The sequence below is a fragment of the Nothobranchius furzeri genome, chromosome 12 (assembly GCF_043380555.1).
Source record: "Nothobranchius furzeri strain GRZ-AD chromosome 12, NfurGRZ-RIMD1, whole genome shotgun sequence".
NCBI lineage: Eukaryota > Metazoa > Chordata > Actinopteri > Cyprinodontiformes > Nothobranchiidae > Nothobranchius > Nothobranchius furzeri.
In genome coordinates, this window is record NC_091752.1 from 72,795,795 (window position 1) to 72,814,370 (window position 18,576).

At 44.6% G+C, this 18,576-nt stretch overlaps 1 protein-coding gene across 4 annotated transcripts in view; it reads right to left on the minus strand.

Annotated features, from left to right (window-relative positions):
• Positions 1-2,027: 2,027 nt before the first annotated feature.
• The window catches only part of wizb (WIZ zinc finger b), a 119,740-nt gene continuing 103,191 nt past the window's right edge, over positions 2,028-18,576 (minus strand). For all 4 annotated transcript variants that reach the window (XM_054738612.2, XM_054738611.2, XM_054738610.2 and 1 more), the window contains 3 exons: positions 15,280-15,499; positions 5,029-5,194; positions 2,028-2,538 (listed from right to left, as the gene is read on the minus strand). In XM_054738612.2, coding sequence (XP_054594587.2) covers positions 2,193-2,538; positions 5,029-5,194; positions 15,280-15,499 — 732 coding nt within the window. In that variant the 3' untranslated portion in view covers positions 2,028-2,192. The remainder of the gene's footprint in view (positions 2,539-5,028; positions 5,195-15,279; positions 15,500-18,576) is intronic.

The following is an 18,576-nucleotide window of genomic DNA, read 5'->3' on the forward strand; positions in this document are numbered from 1 at the left end:
GACGAGGGACAAATTGTGCTAAGAAGTCTTGAAATGCAAAAATCACAATATAAACACAATAGATTTAAAACCAGGTCTTGAGATAGTTTATATTTGTCATGTTGGTATTGTTCTTTTTGCAGTAAGAATAGTATAATAATGAACTAGATTTTTGAGAGCAACTTTATATATGTATTGTGATTTTAAATGAATTATAAGGAACACCCCAGAAAGAGTTGCTGTCAGGTTTTTGACAGCTAATGGAGAGCCAAACAAGTAAAAAATGTAGCCCCACCCAAAAAATGTTAATTTACCACCTTTCATTAACAGGTTTAGAGCACTAATGATTTCAGATTCTCTTTTTCAATCCAATAAATCATTTGTTTACTTTGCAGGCCACAAACCCTTCTCAAACTTTTGTCACATTTCCTGCATTTTCTGACTCTTGGATGTAACCAGGGTTCGCGTTACCGGGGAGCTAAGGACAGCCTGGCTCCCTCAAGAGTGATGGGCTCCCCAGAAGCCCTCGGCTGATAGACCAAGGGGGAGCCCAAATGAGGAACCTTACATTATTTATATGGACTTGGAGTACAAGGATGTCTTTTGACCGTCCCGTGTACCGTCATGCCCCCTCCCACTCTCACGGAATTATATTGGTGATAGAATGGACAACAGAAAAGACTTCAACCCCACCGCCCCAGCCTGCGGCTGACAGGGCTCCCCCAAAAGCCTGTGTGTGGGCCAAACTCTAGAAGGGGTTCACAGTTTTTTTTTATATATATTTTAAGACATTTTGGAAAGCCCCCCACAAAGGCCATTTTCATGGCTCTTTCAGTCCCGGCAGCAAATTGAGCACCTTCATGATATTTTTGGAAACTCCCTTGAATGCTTTCTTGCAATTAGTTGCAGTAGCAGCAGTCTTAGCCCAGTGAGAAACTGGCTTTGCCCCCAAAGTCAGGATGTCCACACCACAAGGCTGCTCCAGGACCACTGACACGATTCAGGAAATGGTTTAGTTATGTGGTAGCTTTCTCCACCATCAGGTGCAGTGTAAACAGCTTTTACAGGGGCAGGATGAGAAAGTGAACGGACTTCTTGGCACATCTCACACACAATGACAAATGTCTGCAGATAAAGCTAAAGGTACGCCTTCCATTCCTCGCTTAAAAATGGGGACAGACTTTCTATGAAAACATACACACATGTACCTATTACCTTTTACAAAATAGTCCACTTCACTTCAAAAGGAACAGATTTTCCACATTAAGGTGCAAAAATAATAATGATTAAATAAGTTATTTAGGCTACGTTGGAATAAGGCAGGAAGAAAATGGTTGCTGTGAACAAAATAAAAACAAACAAGCAAAACATCAATGTGTAACCAGCATTTAACCCAACAGCACCCATATCTGTGGTCCAGTAGAAACATCAGGCGCAACCATCAGTGGCTTTGCAGCTGCAAGAGTAAAGTCTGATCAAGTCGACATGTGTACTAACAGGTGCTTCAAGCAACTCTCAAGCTGAATATTTTTATACTTTGGGAACAGCGTTGCAGGATTTTCCGTTTCTGAATGTGCTTCTTGCTCCAAGTGGAATAAGTCTGAGTCAGTCCACATTAAACCATCTGAATGGCCTTTTGTTAAGTGCTAAGTGATAATGTCACACTTTCAAAAAGTGCCTTTTCACACTAAGTGTTAAACATTTAAAGTCTCAACCATGAGACTAAGAATTAAAGATGTCTCGAATCTCAGCCAGGAATGATGCTAAAACTACCAGTATGCTGGCAACAGCATCACATCCTCACAAGTCTTACTCATGGGGAGAAAGGTCGGGGAGAGCTTTAGTAGATGGGCCCGTTAAAGTTTAGTAAAGGGTTAGTTGTAAACTCCCACTGAATGGAGAGGTATAATAACGTATGAACATTCAGTAAAAACAAGGCAAACACAAAACAATATTTCATCTCTCCTCATAACCTCAAACAGTTCTTAGTCACATGGTCTGAGCCCACAGACAGGCCAAGAGATCATCGCTCTCAAGGCAACGGGACGTATAAACAGTCTAGAGCTGCTTCAAAGGTGCTTGGGGATCAGAGGGCTCTGTAGATGAAGGATGATCCTCCCAAATGACACTTGGCAACGGTCAGAGAAAACAAACAGGAGGACAAGTCGCTTTTGGAGAAGCAAAATATCTAATCATGATCAGGAGTGAAGAGCTTAAGCAATCTGAGAGGGGGGAGGAATAGGAGGTGGTAGTATGGTGGTCTGCTCCTCTGAGGCCTGCACTATCTCAGGTGCAGCTATGGTGGCAGCACACTTGGCCAGAGGCGTGGGGGAATGGCTGCTGGGAGCTGTGGAGTGGGTGGGGGTGGTCCTGGAGGTAGGGGTGGAAGCTGAGGCAGGGGGCTGGGCCTGGACCAGGTTGTCAACCTGGGCGTGGGACTCTGTAGTGTCTGCCCTGGTAGCAGCTGTCTTGTAGTTCATTTTAAGGATGTGCTGCTGGAGGTGTCTGATCCATTCCTCCTGCACTGACAGAGGACCATGGAACTCCACCTCGCAGAACCTGATGCAGTAAAACAATAATATAAAAACAGAAGTAAACTGAGAATTAATTAATACAATCTTATGTTAAATGAGTGTCTCACAGAGCCAGATCTATCAAACCACAGCTGCACCAGAATGCAAAACTCCAATATCAAATGGTGAACTCTTCTGCCCACACAGAGCGTTTTATCTTGTATGTCCCTAAGCAGCTACGGTATTTTAAGATGGCGCATGACTATAGAGTGTCAACCAATTCATGCACATAAATGTCAAATTCCAAGCTAATAGGATTATTTAGAATAGACTTTAGTGAGTATTATTGAAAAAGGACAAGTTTGTGAGTGTGATACACAGATTTTGATGGTAAACAAGTAAAAATGTGCAGTTTTCTATTTATTCCTGTAAACACGTCTAAATATTACTAGTTTTAGAAAGTTGTTGCCAACAGTCAATGTTTGAATGTTCTTAATAGATCTGCAATTCGTTTTGTTCTGAACAATTCAGCAACGTTAAAGCAGGCAGGAAAATCACGCTACATGTCTGAGCTGGTACTAAATAACAGGTGTAAAGCATACGCTTTTAACGGCCCGTTAAATCCTTGCCTTGATGCTGTCTGTGAACCTTCTTAGGAACCAAGGCTCTCTTTATTCAAAGGACAGTCAAATATTAGATCATGAATGAATGCTGCTGCTAGTGATCTAACTACTCCTACATGGACAAGTAATTTTGACAGTTTTGAACTGGTAACACAATTCGAGATGGGCGATGAGCCGTAAATGTACTCATACAGAAACTGTCATGTCATTTTGACGAATTCTGTATTTAAAAAACACGAAAAGGTGTGTAGGTTGATGATGTTCATGTCCCGTTAAGATGACTTGCTGTGGACTGGAGGGTGTGTAGTCCTGTGACTACACACCCTCCCCCACCACCCCGCTCTCTCAGTTCACTGCAGCAACCCAGACAAAAACAAGCATCCAGCTGATGCTGAAAGATGCACTAAAAAAAAAAAGAGAAATTGCCTACGAATAGCAAAAGGGTCACGGTCAGGATAGCAGTATCACACTGCGTGACCTGTGGATGCATACGTTACGTTTTAGTCTGCTGGAGCTGCAGTATGAGCTGGTTTCTCACATGCAGCTCTCAGGCCGCAGCATGTTTGCATAAATATGGTAATGCGTATTGCTCAACACAGCCACATGCTGTTTAAACTGTCTGAAATGCAAGCAACATGTTCTTTTCAAATATATTCATAATATCAATACATGTCTTATCAATCTCCGTAGCTGTTTTTTCTTGCATCTATTGGCATTTCCCATCTCACACTTGGCTGGTTCACCTCCCATCGCTCAGCCTGTTCAGAATTCATACAACTCAAATCCTTCATATCTGATCCCTACCCAGTTTCTACTAACTATAACTATAGTAACTATAGACCTATCTCTTTACTGCCACAGTTTTCAAAGATACTTGAGAAACTTTTTGTAATTAGATTTGAAGCATTTACCAACAAGTTTGATCTTTTAAACCACCATCAGTATGGGTTTAGGAAGAATCGTTCAACCTCATTAGCAGTTATGGATTTGGTAGAGCAGATTGCAACAGCAGTGGATCAAAAACTTCATGTAGTGGCTGTCTTAATTGACTTGAGTAAGGCATTTGATACAATTGATCACACATACCTGCTCAAGAAATGTGAATACTATGGTCTTCGTGGTAAAACCAATCAATGGCTTGAAAGTTATTTAAGCAGTAGATTTCAATATGTAAATGTTAATGATATCGATTCACAGCTTGAAAGAGTAATATGTGGTGTACCGCAAGGCTCAGTGCTAGGACCGAAATTATTCAACCTATACCTGAACGACATCTTTTCTGTATCGTCTCGGTTAAAATTTATTATGTTTGCAGATGATACAAATTTCATTTGTATGGGAAAAGATATGAGTAAATGTGACCACTGGTGTAACGTGTATCGTGTCCAGAGAAATTCACACCCGAGTCATTAATAACACCGAGATTTCTAACCTGGGTCTTTGTATTTATTTCCTTGGAGTTGGAGGTCTCCTTTAAAGAGCAGCAGAAAACTCACTTGTTCTTTCTACTAATTCCGCCTTTTCTGCGATCCACTGAGTTCCCTCTATCCAATTCATTTTCTCTCCCCTTTTCCTTACATTATTATCATTTTTTTTATCACAAAGAAAATTTTTTCCCTCATTTTTAACATATTTTTGATTGTTTATTTACTTTTTAAAATCCTTTTTGTACTTTATTTCTTGGTTTATATGAAGCACCTCGTGATTTTTATCTTGCGATGCACCATATAAAAGATCATTTTGTTTTGTTTTTTTCGTACTGTTGTTTTAGAAAGCATTCACATCAAGGTGAGACAAGTGTTTAAAACACTAAAGAATTTAAAAATGACTTTAAAAAGAATAAACACACAAAAAAGCTACAAAATCACCATAACAGGTTAATTAATTACTTTCCACCTCTGCGTTTCACTCACCGGCACTTCAGGGTGTAGAACTTGCCCACCAGTTTGACCAGTGGATATGATGGTGGCTTGGGAACCAGGGCGGCTATGGTGCCCGTGCGTGGGCTTTTCGGAATGCCACTTTCCGTCTCTGTTCCATCTGGACAAGATGGGTGCTTCAAAGGTCGACGCTCAAATCCTTAAAAGGGAAAGAGGCAACACAAGGCGTTAGAACTTCACAACACTTTGGTGTAAATCAGCCGTGAGAAGAACTATTTTCCAACTGCTTGCATTTTAGAGTTTGAATAAATATTAGTGGTTTTGTATAACAATGCACGAGTCCATTTTAAGTTCTTTCTAAATTTGACAGAATTTTTTTCCAACTGCTATTTGAACTGAAAATATCACTGTTGTATATTAATTCTACCACATAAATATAATATAAATTGTAATTTTATCACCCTGACATATATTAATGTCTATTTAAGATGCAACTAGAATAGAATAGCTTTTATTGTCATTGTGCAGGGTACAGCGAAATTGGAGTGCCACTCCTTTTGGTGCCAAGTGTAAAATTAATAGGAAAAAATACAATAATAATTTAAATGTAAAATCAACAGTAAAATGTACAAATATATACACAGAGCAGCAGCATTAGATGGTTCAGTGCAGGTCAATATTGTAAGCAGAATTTTTGCGTATTGAGTGAATTCAAATAGCACATATAATAGTTATTGCAAATGATCAATACTGAACAGTATTTGTGCTGTTCGGGTTAACACATTCATCTGGCTTTGTGGTTGTTTACTATGGTGATAGCTCTGAAAAAAAGCTATCCCTGAATCCATTTGTCCTTGTTTTATGTGACCTGTACCATCGGTCTGACAGTAACAGGTCAAACAGATGCTTAATGGGGTGAGAGTAGTCCTTGATTATATTGCCTACTCTACTGAGGTAATAAGAGTTGGCGATGTCCTCCAGGCTGGGCAGAGAGCAGGCAGTGATTTTCTGGGCTGTACTGATGTTGATTTATTTGGCAGACGCTTTTATCCAAAGCGACGTACAAATTTTAGCTTGTAGGGCATGTTGTGATCTGTGGGGGAAACCGGAGGAAACCCACGCATGCATGGGGAGAACACGCAACTCCACGCAGAAAGGCCACAGCCGAGTTTCGAACCTGCAACCTTCTTGCTGCGAGGCAACAGTGCTAACCACTGCGCCAACATGCAGCCCATGGAGGTTGTTTCTCCTGAGCACTCTCGGGAAGTAGAGACACTGCTGGGCCTCTTTAACCATACCATGGTATTTGCAGTCCAGGAAAGATCGTCAGAGACTTGCAGACCCAGAAAACTCATGGAGTGTAGCCTAACCCTAACCATTCACTTAATATTAATTATAAAATTATAAATGGCAGGTCACTACAGTCTGGCCATAGAAAGTGTTTCTAGGAACAGAATCTTGTTGGCGGCAGCTCACCCATTCCACTGACAAGAGAAATCCTTATCAGCAGCAGGTGATCAACAGAGTTTCACCGGCCTGAAAAAAACGCCCCAAAAAACCCCAAACTCAAATAGGGCCACCAGGGATTTCCCCAGCTGGGTCCTGGTTCCGCCCGCCGTCCCCATTAAGCCTGATTTATACTTTTCTGTGAGCGCCACAAAGGAGAGATGCACGCCAAGTGTCGGAAAGGTTTTCATATTGAAATTTCTGTTCAGGCAGCGGAGTGTTGCAAAGAAATTCCCTGCCAAGACAACACAGGGCGTAGCACTGCTCTGTAGTATCCTGAAACCACAATCTCATGTATCCGGTCCACTATAGTGTATTTACTGATGTGTTTAAATATTTCAGAGACTTTATAACACGGACAAATTTGTCCTTGATTCTCATCCACCTCTACATGCGGTCACAACCTCTAAACTCACATTTTCTGTCGTTTCCGCCCACGTTTACTCTGTATTTTGTAGTCGTACCCTCATGAGCAGGTGCACTGATAGGGTGGGGGAGGGGGGGGGATCTGTCCCCCCCCAGATTCAGATTGACTCAGATTCCCCTCACTTTGCCTAGCAGGTTAATATTTTATATTTATATAGAATATTACATCTTCCGCTACATCGGTAAAGCCCTTCGCTGTCAGCGTTTCTCACCGTTTTTATGTGTTTTTAAGAAGAAGAAAATATCATTTCTATAGCGCCTCTCAAGATAAAAATCACGAGGCGCTTCACAAAAACAAAAAATGTAAAAATATAAAAAAGAATTTAGAAAATGGTTAAAAATATATTTAAAATGAGCAACAATAGGCAATTGTGATTAAAAAAATGTTAAGAAAGAGAGGTGAAGAAGGTCATCCAAAAGCCAGCTTGAACAAGTGACTCTTCAGCTGCTTTTTAAAGGAGACCACTGAGTCCACTGATCTCAGGCTCAGGGGGAGAGAGCTCCAGAGTCTGGGGGCCACAGCAGCAGATGATCTGTCACCTTTGACCTTTAGCCTGGTGCTGCACAACTAGTAGGCTTTGATCACTGGACCTCAGGGACCTGCTGGGGGTGTAGGGACTAAGAAGATCACCAATGTAAGATGGTGCTTGTCCATGTAAGGCCCTATAGACCAGAACCAGGATCTTGAAATGAACCCTGAAGTTGACTGGCAGCCAGTGAAGCTGGAGGAGAAGCGGGGTGATGTGGGTGTGTTTGGAGGACTTGGTCAGAAGCCGAGCGCAGGCGTTCTGAACCACCTGTAGACGGTTCAGGGAGGTTCTGCTCAGACACGTGAAAAGAGAGTTACAGTAGTCTAAGCGTGAGGAGATGAAGGAGTGGAGAACTGTCTCAAGTTCAGAGCGGGACAGAATGGGACTCAGCTTAGCAACGTTCCTGAGATGGAAGAAGGAAGAGCGAACAAGAGAACTGACATGAGAATCCAGGGTGAGAGCTGGGTCAAAGGTCACGCCAAGATTCCTGACAGAAGGTTTGGTGTGGGAAGCAAGCTGACCAAGAGAGTCTCTGACTTTGGGAACCAGCTTGTCTGGGGCACAGATGAGGATCTCAGTCTTATCTTCATTCAGCTGAAGAAAGCTCCCACCATCCAGGTTCTGATAGAGTCTAAGCAGGTGTGTAACAGCTGCAGCTTAGACATCTCATGGGGCTTAAAGGAGATGTACAGTTGGATGTCATCTGCATAAAGATGGTAGGAGATTCCTTTGAAGGAAGTCACAGAATGTTGTGTGCTAGGATGATGTTGAGGCCAAAACAACCAAAACAAAGTGGAGACTCACCTCTTACGTCAGGAAGAATCCGCGCGTTTCGAGCGTTATCCGTTCTTTCATAATCCGCTGTTGAATTGTGATCGACAGAAGCTTTTCCGGTTCGCGCCTCACTTTTATTTACAGCAGTGGCCCAAAACGATCTCCTAACACGTGGATTTCCTGCTTCCTGATCATGTGACATGTGACATATGCAGATGAGGATTGGCTTCAGAGCTGAGATGTTTGTTCTCTCGGCGCAGGGCTCGTTCCGATGCCCAGTCGTCATTGGCAGTGAACGGTTGGATCTAAAATGACGACTTTAGTCGTCAATGGCAATGAATGAGTTAAATAAAACATGTTTTGCATAAAGCATGAGGTTTTGGTTAGTAATTGAATGGGAGAATAACAAATGACTGATTTGGATAGTGTTGATCAGGCAGAGCTTTGTTGCCAGCGTTCCATTGCACAATGGCTTCAAACACATAGAATGGTTCATCTTTCATAAAAGAGCCAAGAACCATTACGCTACATATTTGGCGAGCCAACCCGACTTCTATATCTGCGATATATCCGTCCTAATCCATCAACGAGCTAATTTTTAACAAAATTAATCGTTTTCTCTGTGTTTTACTTTGATGTCTTATTTTGAAAAACGGAAGTTGTTCCACACTAAAATCGTTCCTCTGGAGACGTCCGGGGAAGGATATTACGGTGAAATTTCCAATCTAAATTTAACACCAAATCCACAGATCCTGTGAGTTTTCCATCCTCGTCCGTCGGTGAGTGAATGGGTGAGTTGTGTCTTTAACTGTATGTTGTCCGCTGTGATGAGACATTGCGTCTCTGAACTCTAAAGGACAGACGGAGAGCTTCCTTTCCGCTCTGTCGCTGTAACGAGCTAACTGCTGGCCGCTTAGCTTAAAGAATTCACCTTCGCCAGGAAGTAAAACTGAATCTCCGAGTTCTCGGACAACCTTTTGAGCGCCGTGAAAGCGGTGTATTTTTATATGTCTGAACAGAGCGACACCAGACGCCCGTTCTCCGGTAATCTGTTTGATCAGCAGTTAACCGACACACCCGTTAACCCTTCGTCAGCGGCTAACGCTGCATTTCAAGGTGCGCGGAAGAGCTCTTAGCCATGCTACATTCGCTAAATCGGTGAATAACTCCACTGTTCACGGAAGTGGTTATTTGACACTACAATGTGTCCTCAAATCGGCAATTCAGCATGTGAAATCTGTGCACGATTTTCGTTGTCGCCGTAACATGAAGGCTGTCTGCGGACAATTTTAAGCCTTCCCTCGGAGGAAAACGCGAAGTTTTATCCGAACAAACACCATAACTGCTTCGTTGAGCTCTTTCTTTAGGGTCCAGGGTGATGAAAGAAGGCTTCAGGCCTCCATCAACCGGTTCCCTAGCCTATGCTGCCATCTTGTGGGTGATTTTGTGTTCCATTCGGTTCTCTGTTCAGCGCACCTATTTCTCCTGTGCCGTAAAAACTAACACCACGGTCATTCATTAATTTTGAGATAAATTAAGAGACTGTACCGGTGTGTTTACATTGGGCTCAGACAACGAAATAACGGATTTGCTCTGTATGATAGGGGTGATGGACCAAACATCTGCGGCTCGGCAAGCTGAGGAAACGACTCAGCGCTCCATAAAGCATCGTGACATGACGGAATTCCAACATAAACCGCACGGGACACGACGTAATCTTGATTGTACTGTTATACCTGATGTAAAGTTCTCTAACGATCTGCTTCCAGAACGCACCCAGACAAAGGAGACTGTTCACCGGCTGCCGGAATCACCTGTTCCTGCCGCGCTGGATATCGGCTCATCCGCGTTAGTCGGACACCAGTCTGATGCGGTAGGATTACTGTTCTTGGAGCACCACTGCCCAGGACAGGTTACAGGTGAAGGAGTTGTGGTGCCAGTTAAACTGGGTCAGAAGTTGTTCTGCTACGCACTTCCTGACGTGAGCTCATGCATTTCGATGGTATCAGTCACAATGTTCGTTCTCATTTGTCTTTCTTTGTTAGGGGGGGTCGGAACCCCGCACATCACATCATGGTTTGAAATTAACGACACTATCTCTGCTGATTTAACTCTAGAAGAATCTCTCGAGTCTATGGTTGACCATACTGACAAACAGCTTGTGCTAAAACCTGTGGTTCCTTATGGTTTTTCTCTTTCCGCCATGTCAGGTGATAACCACCTCTCTGGCATGGATGTGAAGTCTTTTAGCTGTGACAGACCGCTTCAGCCAGAGGTCTGCCTCAATGATCAGTCCACATCATGCACAACCCTGCTTGTTTCTCGGGGCGAGGTGGAAACATCAGACGCCGTGAAACACTTGTGGCCTCCAGACGTGCCCATCGTACCATTTGAAGGGTTTGTGCCCGGACTTCTTGACCTTTCTATGAATGACCTTGTCAGTTCTCAGTTCGTGACCTCTGCTGACACGGAGGCCAATCCTCTTCTTCTTTCACAGGAGTGTGACGCTGTCTCTGGCCTATGTGCTCTCTTTCCTGTGATTTCTCTTTCAGGTGACCACGATGGCGCAGAGAAACCTGTGGTTCCCAGTAGCCCTAAGGTCAGTGATGATATCGAGAGGGCCTCGGTGGTTGCTGGGGGCACCACACTCGCGGGCTCGGGATCACCACCCGGCCCGGGAGGGGTAGGTGCGTGCGGCGACGCTCGGCTCAGGGCCCTGCCTGACAAAGGGGGGGGGGGGGGGGGGGGGGGTGCTGAGTGGCACTGAGTCTTCCGTTGCGGACTTAGACCTGTTCGGGGGAACCCCTCCTTCGAATGGGCGGGTCAATGCAGGAATCGACACTGACCTTACAGCACTTCAGCTGGCGACGTTGACCTCCGACCCGGGGATAGGTGATACACCTTCTAAGGGGGAGGGCTCTAGTCAGTCTGTAACTTCTCTGGTTGACCCTGGTATTTCTGTTCCCGTGTGGAATCCTCCATCATTCTTGGGCCGGAAGTATTCTTGACTTCAGTTTTCAGGACAGACCATGTTCCTTTCGCTAGCAACATGTCTGTGTCTGATTCTACACATGGCTGTGTTTGCTTTGACACCCGTAATGCAACCATTCTTGCCTGAATCCTTTTCAGAACCTCCACGTCTGAAACCTCCAGGTCTTTGGACATCTGAACACCTGCTCTTCCAGCATGATCCGGGTGGCAATGTGCATCTTCTTGGTGAGCAGGCTCTTAAGAGCCTAAGAACTGTTGTTTTTTCTGATTTTCCTGTCTCACAGACACAGCATAAGTTTGAGAAACAAAAGGGGGGTGGGAAGCCTCCTCCTGATCTGCGAGCCTCGTCTCCTCATCTCCAGTTCACTCCTATTTCTGATCGCAAGAACGTCGCCTCTGATAAGCTGATAAACAACCTTGAACAGGTAAAATCAGGTTCTGATCTAACTACTAAACCATCCGCTTCGACCCAGTTCCAAACGGGGCCCACAGGTAAATTCAAACTCGTTTCCCTGTGGGTTCGTAACACCAGATTCAAACCGCTTAATGACCCAATCGATTCTGACGCTGCACCCACCGAAATGCCTACGACCGGTTCGTTTTGGGACCAAGAAAGGGGTGAACCTCCCCCTGATATAAGAGCTGTCTCTGATGTTAATTCATGTTTGTCTCGTGATGAATGTGTGTGTGGATGGACATCCCGACACCAGATCTCACACCGGCTTTATGAGTTTAACGTGTGGTTTGCTGTGGTTCTACTCATCAATCGTTTTCAGAACGTGACACCTGACAGGTTAAACATTCTCCCTCTCCTGATAATAACTTTTTGCTTTCCTTGACGTTGGATGTGCTACTACTAGTTTACCCGTTTAATTATAGATCCACTAGAATAAATACAATAAAGTTTATCTCTCACCAAATAGAATATTTACTAAGACATCACAATATAACTATAGACACATTACTTGTCTTTGTGTGTGTGTGTGCACGTGTGTGTGTGTGTGTGTGTGTGTGTGCATGTGTGCTTGTGTGTGTGCACGTGTGTGTGTGTGTGTGTCTGCTCTGTCTTCTCCATCCCCAGTGAGTCGTGGAGGATGGCTGCTTATACTGAGCCAGGATTCTCTGGAGGTTTCTTCCTGTTAAAAGGGAGTTTTCCTCTCCACTGTCGCTTTATGCTTGCTTAGTACGAGGATTGCTGTATAGTCACTGACACTAGTCAGTGACTTGATGCAATTTGCTGGGTTCCTTATATAGGAAACATTATTTCTGATTGGCTTAATGAACTGACCTGAATTGGAATGTTTATTATGTGAAGTGCCTTGAGACGACTCTTGTCGTGATTTGGCGCTTTATAAATAAACTTGAATTGAATTGAATTGAATGGGAGTAGATATTCTGCTGGGTTGGTGCCCTTGGACTCCGCAGGGCTCTGCGATGCTGCTGTTTTAGGCCCTGGCAAGATGGGCTAGGATCTCCATGCCCCAGGTGGTATTTTGGGAACGGAGGTGCCTAATGAGACCAGTGGGGGAGCTAGCTCCCTGGAGGGCTTATGGCCCCTCAGTCATTCCTCTCCATCCTAAGACATTTTCCTCCTACTGCTTCTTCACATCATCACAAAAACATGCATATAGGACCTTGAGGGTTGGGGAAGTCAGGGGGTTTGGATCCCATTTCCACAGTCCTGTGACAGCCTGCTCCCAATTTTACTTGCATATTAAAACACTTCCACCAACATTCCACGCAAACACATGCTTAGGTCCTTGGGAGTGAGCACTCAATGGCATTCGGCAGGGGGATCATTCAGCCTCACCCCAAGTGCCGGTGCTCACTTACAATTTTAAACTGCACTTAGACACAGAGGGGTGGAACTGTGTGGTGACATCAGTTGGTGTAGGCCTGATGACGCCTGCACTTCCCCCCACCCTCCAGCTACAGAATACACCTCATATAACAAATAAGTTATATGAAAAACAATAAGTGCAATCAGGGGCTGTAAACGAGCTGTTTCTGCCCTCCCTGAAAGCACTCATCAGGTGATCTAGGTCTCAAACATTGCAATCAGCTGCTGCATGAACACCTGTTTCCAATTAGTAGCACAGCATAAGTTTGGTGGCATAACTGAAGCGTCAGCCCTCGTGTCTCACCCCTCCGGTGTGAAGACACTCCGGGGTAAAGGCATACGTGTCTACTTGCGCGTGTACACAGAGCAAACAAAGTCGACCCAGACGCTGCTCCATCAACACCTAGCAAAATGTGCCATTATCCTATACCTGTGATCACTGGCTTCAGAGGAAGGTCACACACAGCAAACCGCTTTCGCAACCTTCAAAACCTCCGCTCGCTAAAACCAACTCCCCCCGAAGACATCCACCTGTCTATGGGACTTTGGAACTGCCAATCAGCTGTAAACAAAGCTGACTTCATTACCGCATATGCTAACCACCGGTCACTTGATGCACTGGCTCCACTGGCCTTTGTCCTATCATTTACCAAACTACCAGTAATTATTTCTTGTCCAGAGGAGAAAATCTATCATGTTAAGCTAATTTCATCATCTAATACCAGAGGACTACACTCATGTGCTGCATGGAGCTATTAAAGTTAAGGCAAACATGGCTGGAATCTCACAGTATTGACTCATTCAGCTTCTGGGGTAGTTTGACAGCTGTAGCTCTCTGTTTCTGTTTCCTGATTACACCGGGGAAGGGTTTGGCCCATCTTTCCACGACAACAGGATAAATAAATCTTCGTTTGCAGCCACAGTGAAAAGGCTTGCTGAATCCCCAAAAAACTTCCCCAAATAATTTAAAACCATGAAGCCAAATGCAATCTTTACAACAAAACGTTGACCCAGATCTTTCCTGATGGAGCATGAGAATACATGCAATGAGCGCTTAAACGTGGAGCAAGGTAGCCGCTAGGGGTAGCTGTGCCTGATGACTTCAGAAACACAAAGGTGGTATATTTATATCGATATAAACATTACTGAGTCATCTTGTTTGATATAATAGATATTTTAAAAATATAGAAACATTGCCCAGTCCTACGCTGTGGCAGTGTGGCAAGTTCAGACATCATGGCATGGCCAGACATTTGGCTGTAGATTGGGGCGACGGTGGCACTGGAGTTAAGTACTCACCCTGTAATTGGAAGGTTAGGGTTTGAGCCCCGCTGAGTTTGTTGCTGTTGTTGTTTCCTTGGGCAAGACACTTAACTCCCTTTGCATGCTGGTGTTGGTTGGAGGGACCGGTGGCGCTAGTGTATGGTAGCCTCGCCTCTGTCAGTACGCCCCAGGGCAGCTGTAGCTACACCGTAGCTCATCCTCACCAGTGTGTGAATGTGTGAGTGAATGGGTGAATTACTGTGTTGTAAAGCACCTTGGGGGGTTCCAGGACTAGAAGGTGCTATATCAAATACAGGCCATTTACCATGTAATTTCCATGTATGTCTTCTGATCTGCACCAAATTTATGGTGGATATAAATGTAGCTCCTAAAAGAACTGCTTGCAGCTTTTCTGCTGCACATTGTCTAATTTCTCCATAGCACCCCCGACATAGCATTAAAACTTCTAAAAACAAAGTCACAACTGTACCAAACAGTTTGTCATCAGGCACTCAACACATTCATGTGGTCATTTGTTGAAGTTGCTGTAGCTCCGTAGATACAGTTGGCTCCATTTAACACATGATTTGATTTGCACCAAATTTCAAATAAATTATCTCCTTCATTTACATGTTTTGACAGCGCCTGCAGTCTCCCTGTCATGCATGTGTCAGCTGTTTTATTCAGACAGAGGACTACCACACCCAGCACTGCTAGCTGCATTCCTCAGGACCAAGTTCCATGTTTGGGTCAAGGTGTAGGTCCCCTCATGGTAGGTTCATGGTTGTTGGGTCTCATTTCCTAATTTCAATGGTGCCCTTTATGCTAGAACACTTTCATTCTTGCAGGGCTCCTCTAACAGGAGGCTATCATACATTAGTTTAGTTACATCCAGGCATTAGACTAAAAAGTGTACATAACAGAAGCTAGAGTAAAGTTGACATTGCAACACACCTCTTGGCAGACGGACATTCAGCTCACTGCGAGCCACCTGTGCTTGAAGGGGGAGAATCCCGCTGAGGCGTGAGAAGCTGGGACTGCTGCGACCAGGCCGATTTGCAGCCGATTTGTCCTCCGCAATGTCAGAAGGACCCCGACTGATGTCGTGGCTTTGTGGCCGAACCAGGCTTGCCAAAGAGGAAGACCACTGAGAGGAAGAGGAGGAGTGGGCCTTCTGTTGTGAGATTGGGAGGATAAGATCAGAATACGCTAAGGCATCCAGAAGTGAGTTTAACAGCAAATAAAAACCATGTAAACATGATGATCTTTAAAATAAAATTTATTTTCTCTCTCAACTTGAGTCTAAATCTAAAGTAAAGCGTCCTTTTAAAATATCTCACAAAATCTGCAAAACAGCCAAACATTTCAGAAAACAATGTACAGAAAACAAATAACTGTTTGCCATTTAACAAAATATTAGCAATACATAAAATCTTTAAAGCAACAGTTTTTACAACTTTAACTGATTCCTTTAAAAGTTGGTTTCAGTGATTGTGTAAGTAGGAACATTTCTAACTTGACCTCGTGCAGCAGTCTGCAGCCCTCAGCTGACCAGAAACTACACTCAAGTTTTGTGGGATGAGTAGATGCCTTAGGGGGAGCTCTCTACCTTCTCATCAACTGTTAGCTGTTTACTCTGTCAGTAGCTAACATAAAGGCTACCAGTTAGCTTTTCCTATTCGCTGGCACTCGATAGGCGCATTTGCAGTGTAGGAACCTTTTGTAGTTCCCTTTTCAGGAACCAGCCCCCTTTTGCGCACGTTTGGACAGACAGGAACTAGGAACCTTTTACCACAGTTCAGAACCATTTTAGCTCCTGCTCTGAGGCTGGGATTTTCTGTAATTCCAGAGGAACTAACGTGACATCGGCGCTTGGTGAGCTACGCCCCTTGCGTGATTTCTGCATCTGTTCCGATTCATGTTTGTTTGTTTAGAAACAGACTGGACTGCATCCTGGATACTCCTGCTGCAGCCAGCACACCTTTCCAAAACCAAACAGGTAAAGAAAACAGTCTTAATGTATTTACAAGTCGTTCATCTCTTTTCTTGAAATAATGGAAGGAAATTGTCCATTTTGGGATAAAATCTCAGAATGAAAGCTGCCAATAGCGAGCATGTGTTTGTACCAAATTAATATGTAGTAATTTTAGCTATCTTTTCAGTGGATTCCTACTTGCAAATGCTCCTTCATGCTCCTTCAAGTTTTTCCAAGTATTGAACATTGGAGCAAGCCAGAGCAGCACTGGACAAAACTGGCTGATACAGCAGGTGGAGCGGTAGGGTCATCTGTCTACCAGTCATCATCTCAAATGGGGAGACACATGTAGACCCATGAGGAGTGGTCCAAAAAGCCATCAGAACCAACAGAATCTTCACATTCCAGTCTCTGCCGACACATATTTATTTCAAGCATTGACAACCATGCGGTTCAAACTTTGAACTTGTCCAGAAGACTGGGGCAGGTAACTAATGTGGAAATTGGTCTTTATCCTCAACATCTGCCAAAGGTATTCCATCACCTCATAAGTAAAATGAGTTCCCCGGTCCGCGTTAACATGCATAGGGAGACCGAACCAGGAGATGATGTGATTCAACAAAACAATGGCGGTGGTTTGTGCCGTGTCGTTAGCTGCTGGTAAACAGTCAACCCACTTGGTGAATGCACAGGTCACACTCAAGAAGTATTTGGGCCATTCCCATCTGTACCGGGTCGGCCCGGGCCGGGTAGCGTAGGTTGTTTACATATCTGGGTGGCCTGGTATTTTTCCGGGCCAACCAAGGCTCATTCTCAGCCCTCTTCTCGAGGGGGTCTGCTTCAGGCCGACCAGGGCCAACACACCCACTGCTGACAGAAAATTCACACCTTCCATTAGAGCAAGCCTCTGATTGGTGGGTAGAATCAGCCCACATGGGCTTAAGGCAAGGATGTGTGGAATCAACCGGGCCAGGCTGGGGCCGACTGGGGCTACCCGGCCCGGGCCGACCCGGTACAGATGGGAATGGCCCATTTGTTACCCCTGCTGGACTTGGTCAGGGCCCCCACCCAATCAAATTGCAGGTCGAACCATGGTGGTACCCTGCTCTGAAGAGGAGCTCTGTGGATGGGATTTAAGGGATGAAATTGACAACAAACCAAAAAGCCCTGGATGTAGTCCAAGATGTCTCTAAGCATCCCTGGCCAGTAAGCGATCTGGCTCAGGGCTCCAAACATGACCTTGACACCTTTGTGGGTGGGGTGTGTGTGTTATGAATGTGCCAATGCTTTTAATTGGTGTAGGAAAGACAGAAATGGGGTTATGGTGGGTCAAGTTAATCTGTAAAGCACTTTGAGTTGCACTTTTTGTAGGAAAAGCTCTTTATAAATACATTTTGATTGATAGATTGAAATGGTCATTGTCAGAAAAGACTGGTTTAACAGACATGAACCCATCCGATGGTTAAGTGGCAGACGCAGCAGATGAATGGGCACGAGTCATGACACATGTGGGATGGGTCTGAAGGGGAAAGAACATGATCAGGAAGCCACAAGAGGTTGAAGGACCATGGGGTACCAACAGCAGCCCCTTGTGCGGGCAGCAGTAGCTCAACAGGTTGAGCGGGTTGTCCAATAATTGGAAGGTTGCAGGTTCGATCCCGGCTTTGGACAGAGAATTCTGCTGTTGTGTCCTTGGGCAAGACACTTAACCCACCTTGCCTGCTGGTGGTGGTCGGAGGGAACGGTGGCGCCTGTGCTCGGCAGCCTTGTCTCTGTCAGTGCGCCCTAGGGCAGCTGTGGCTACATTGTAACTCATCACCATCAGTGTGTGAATGTGTGTGTGAATGGATGAACGATACACTGTAGTGTAAAGTGCTTTGGAGTCCTTACTCTGAGAGGCGCTATACAAGTCCGGGCCATTTATCGTTTTTTTGGCTACCGACTCTTTAAGGTTGTTTATCTCTTTATCACATCCAGGTGCACGGGAATGACCTTTGACTTTATGCCAATAGATCTGCATGTCATGGGATGTCACCAAGGCATCACATGCCACAATAAGGTCTCTATTTTTAACAGGCTTCCAGTTAAAGGTCAAGAACCCATTACTTTTCCAAGAAGGCAGATGATAGGTGAAACTGAAACAAGCATATTCCAAGTTGGTGCAGATGGCCAGCTCTTGTACACCACGATCAGCAGCAAGTTGTAAGACTATCAGGATCCCATCTACCTCCGTGAACTGTCAGGTCTGAGGGCACTGATAGCACCAAGAGCCTTTC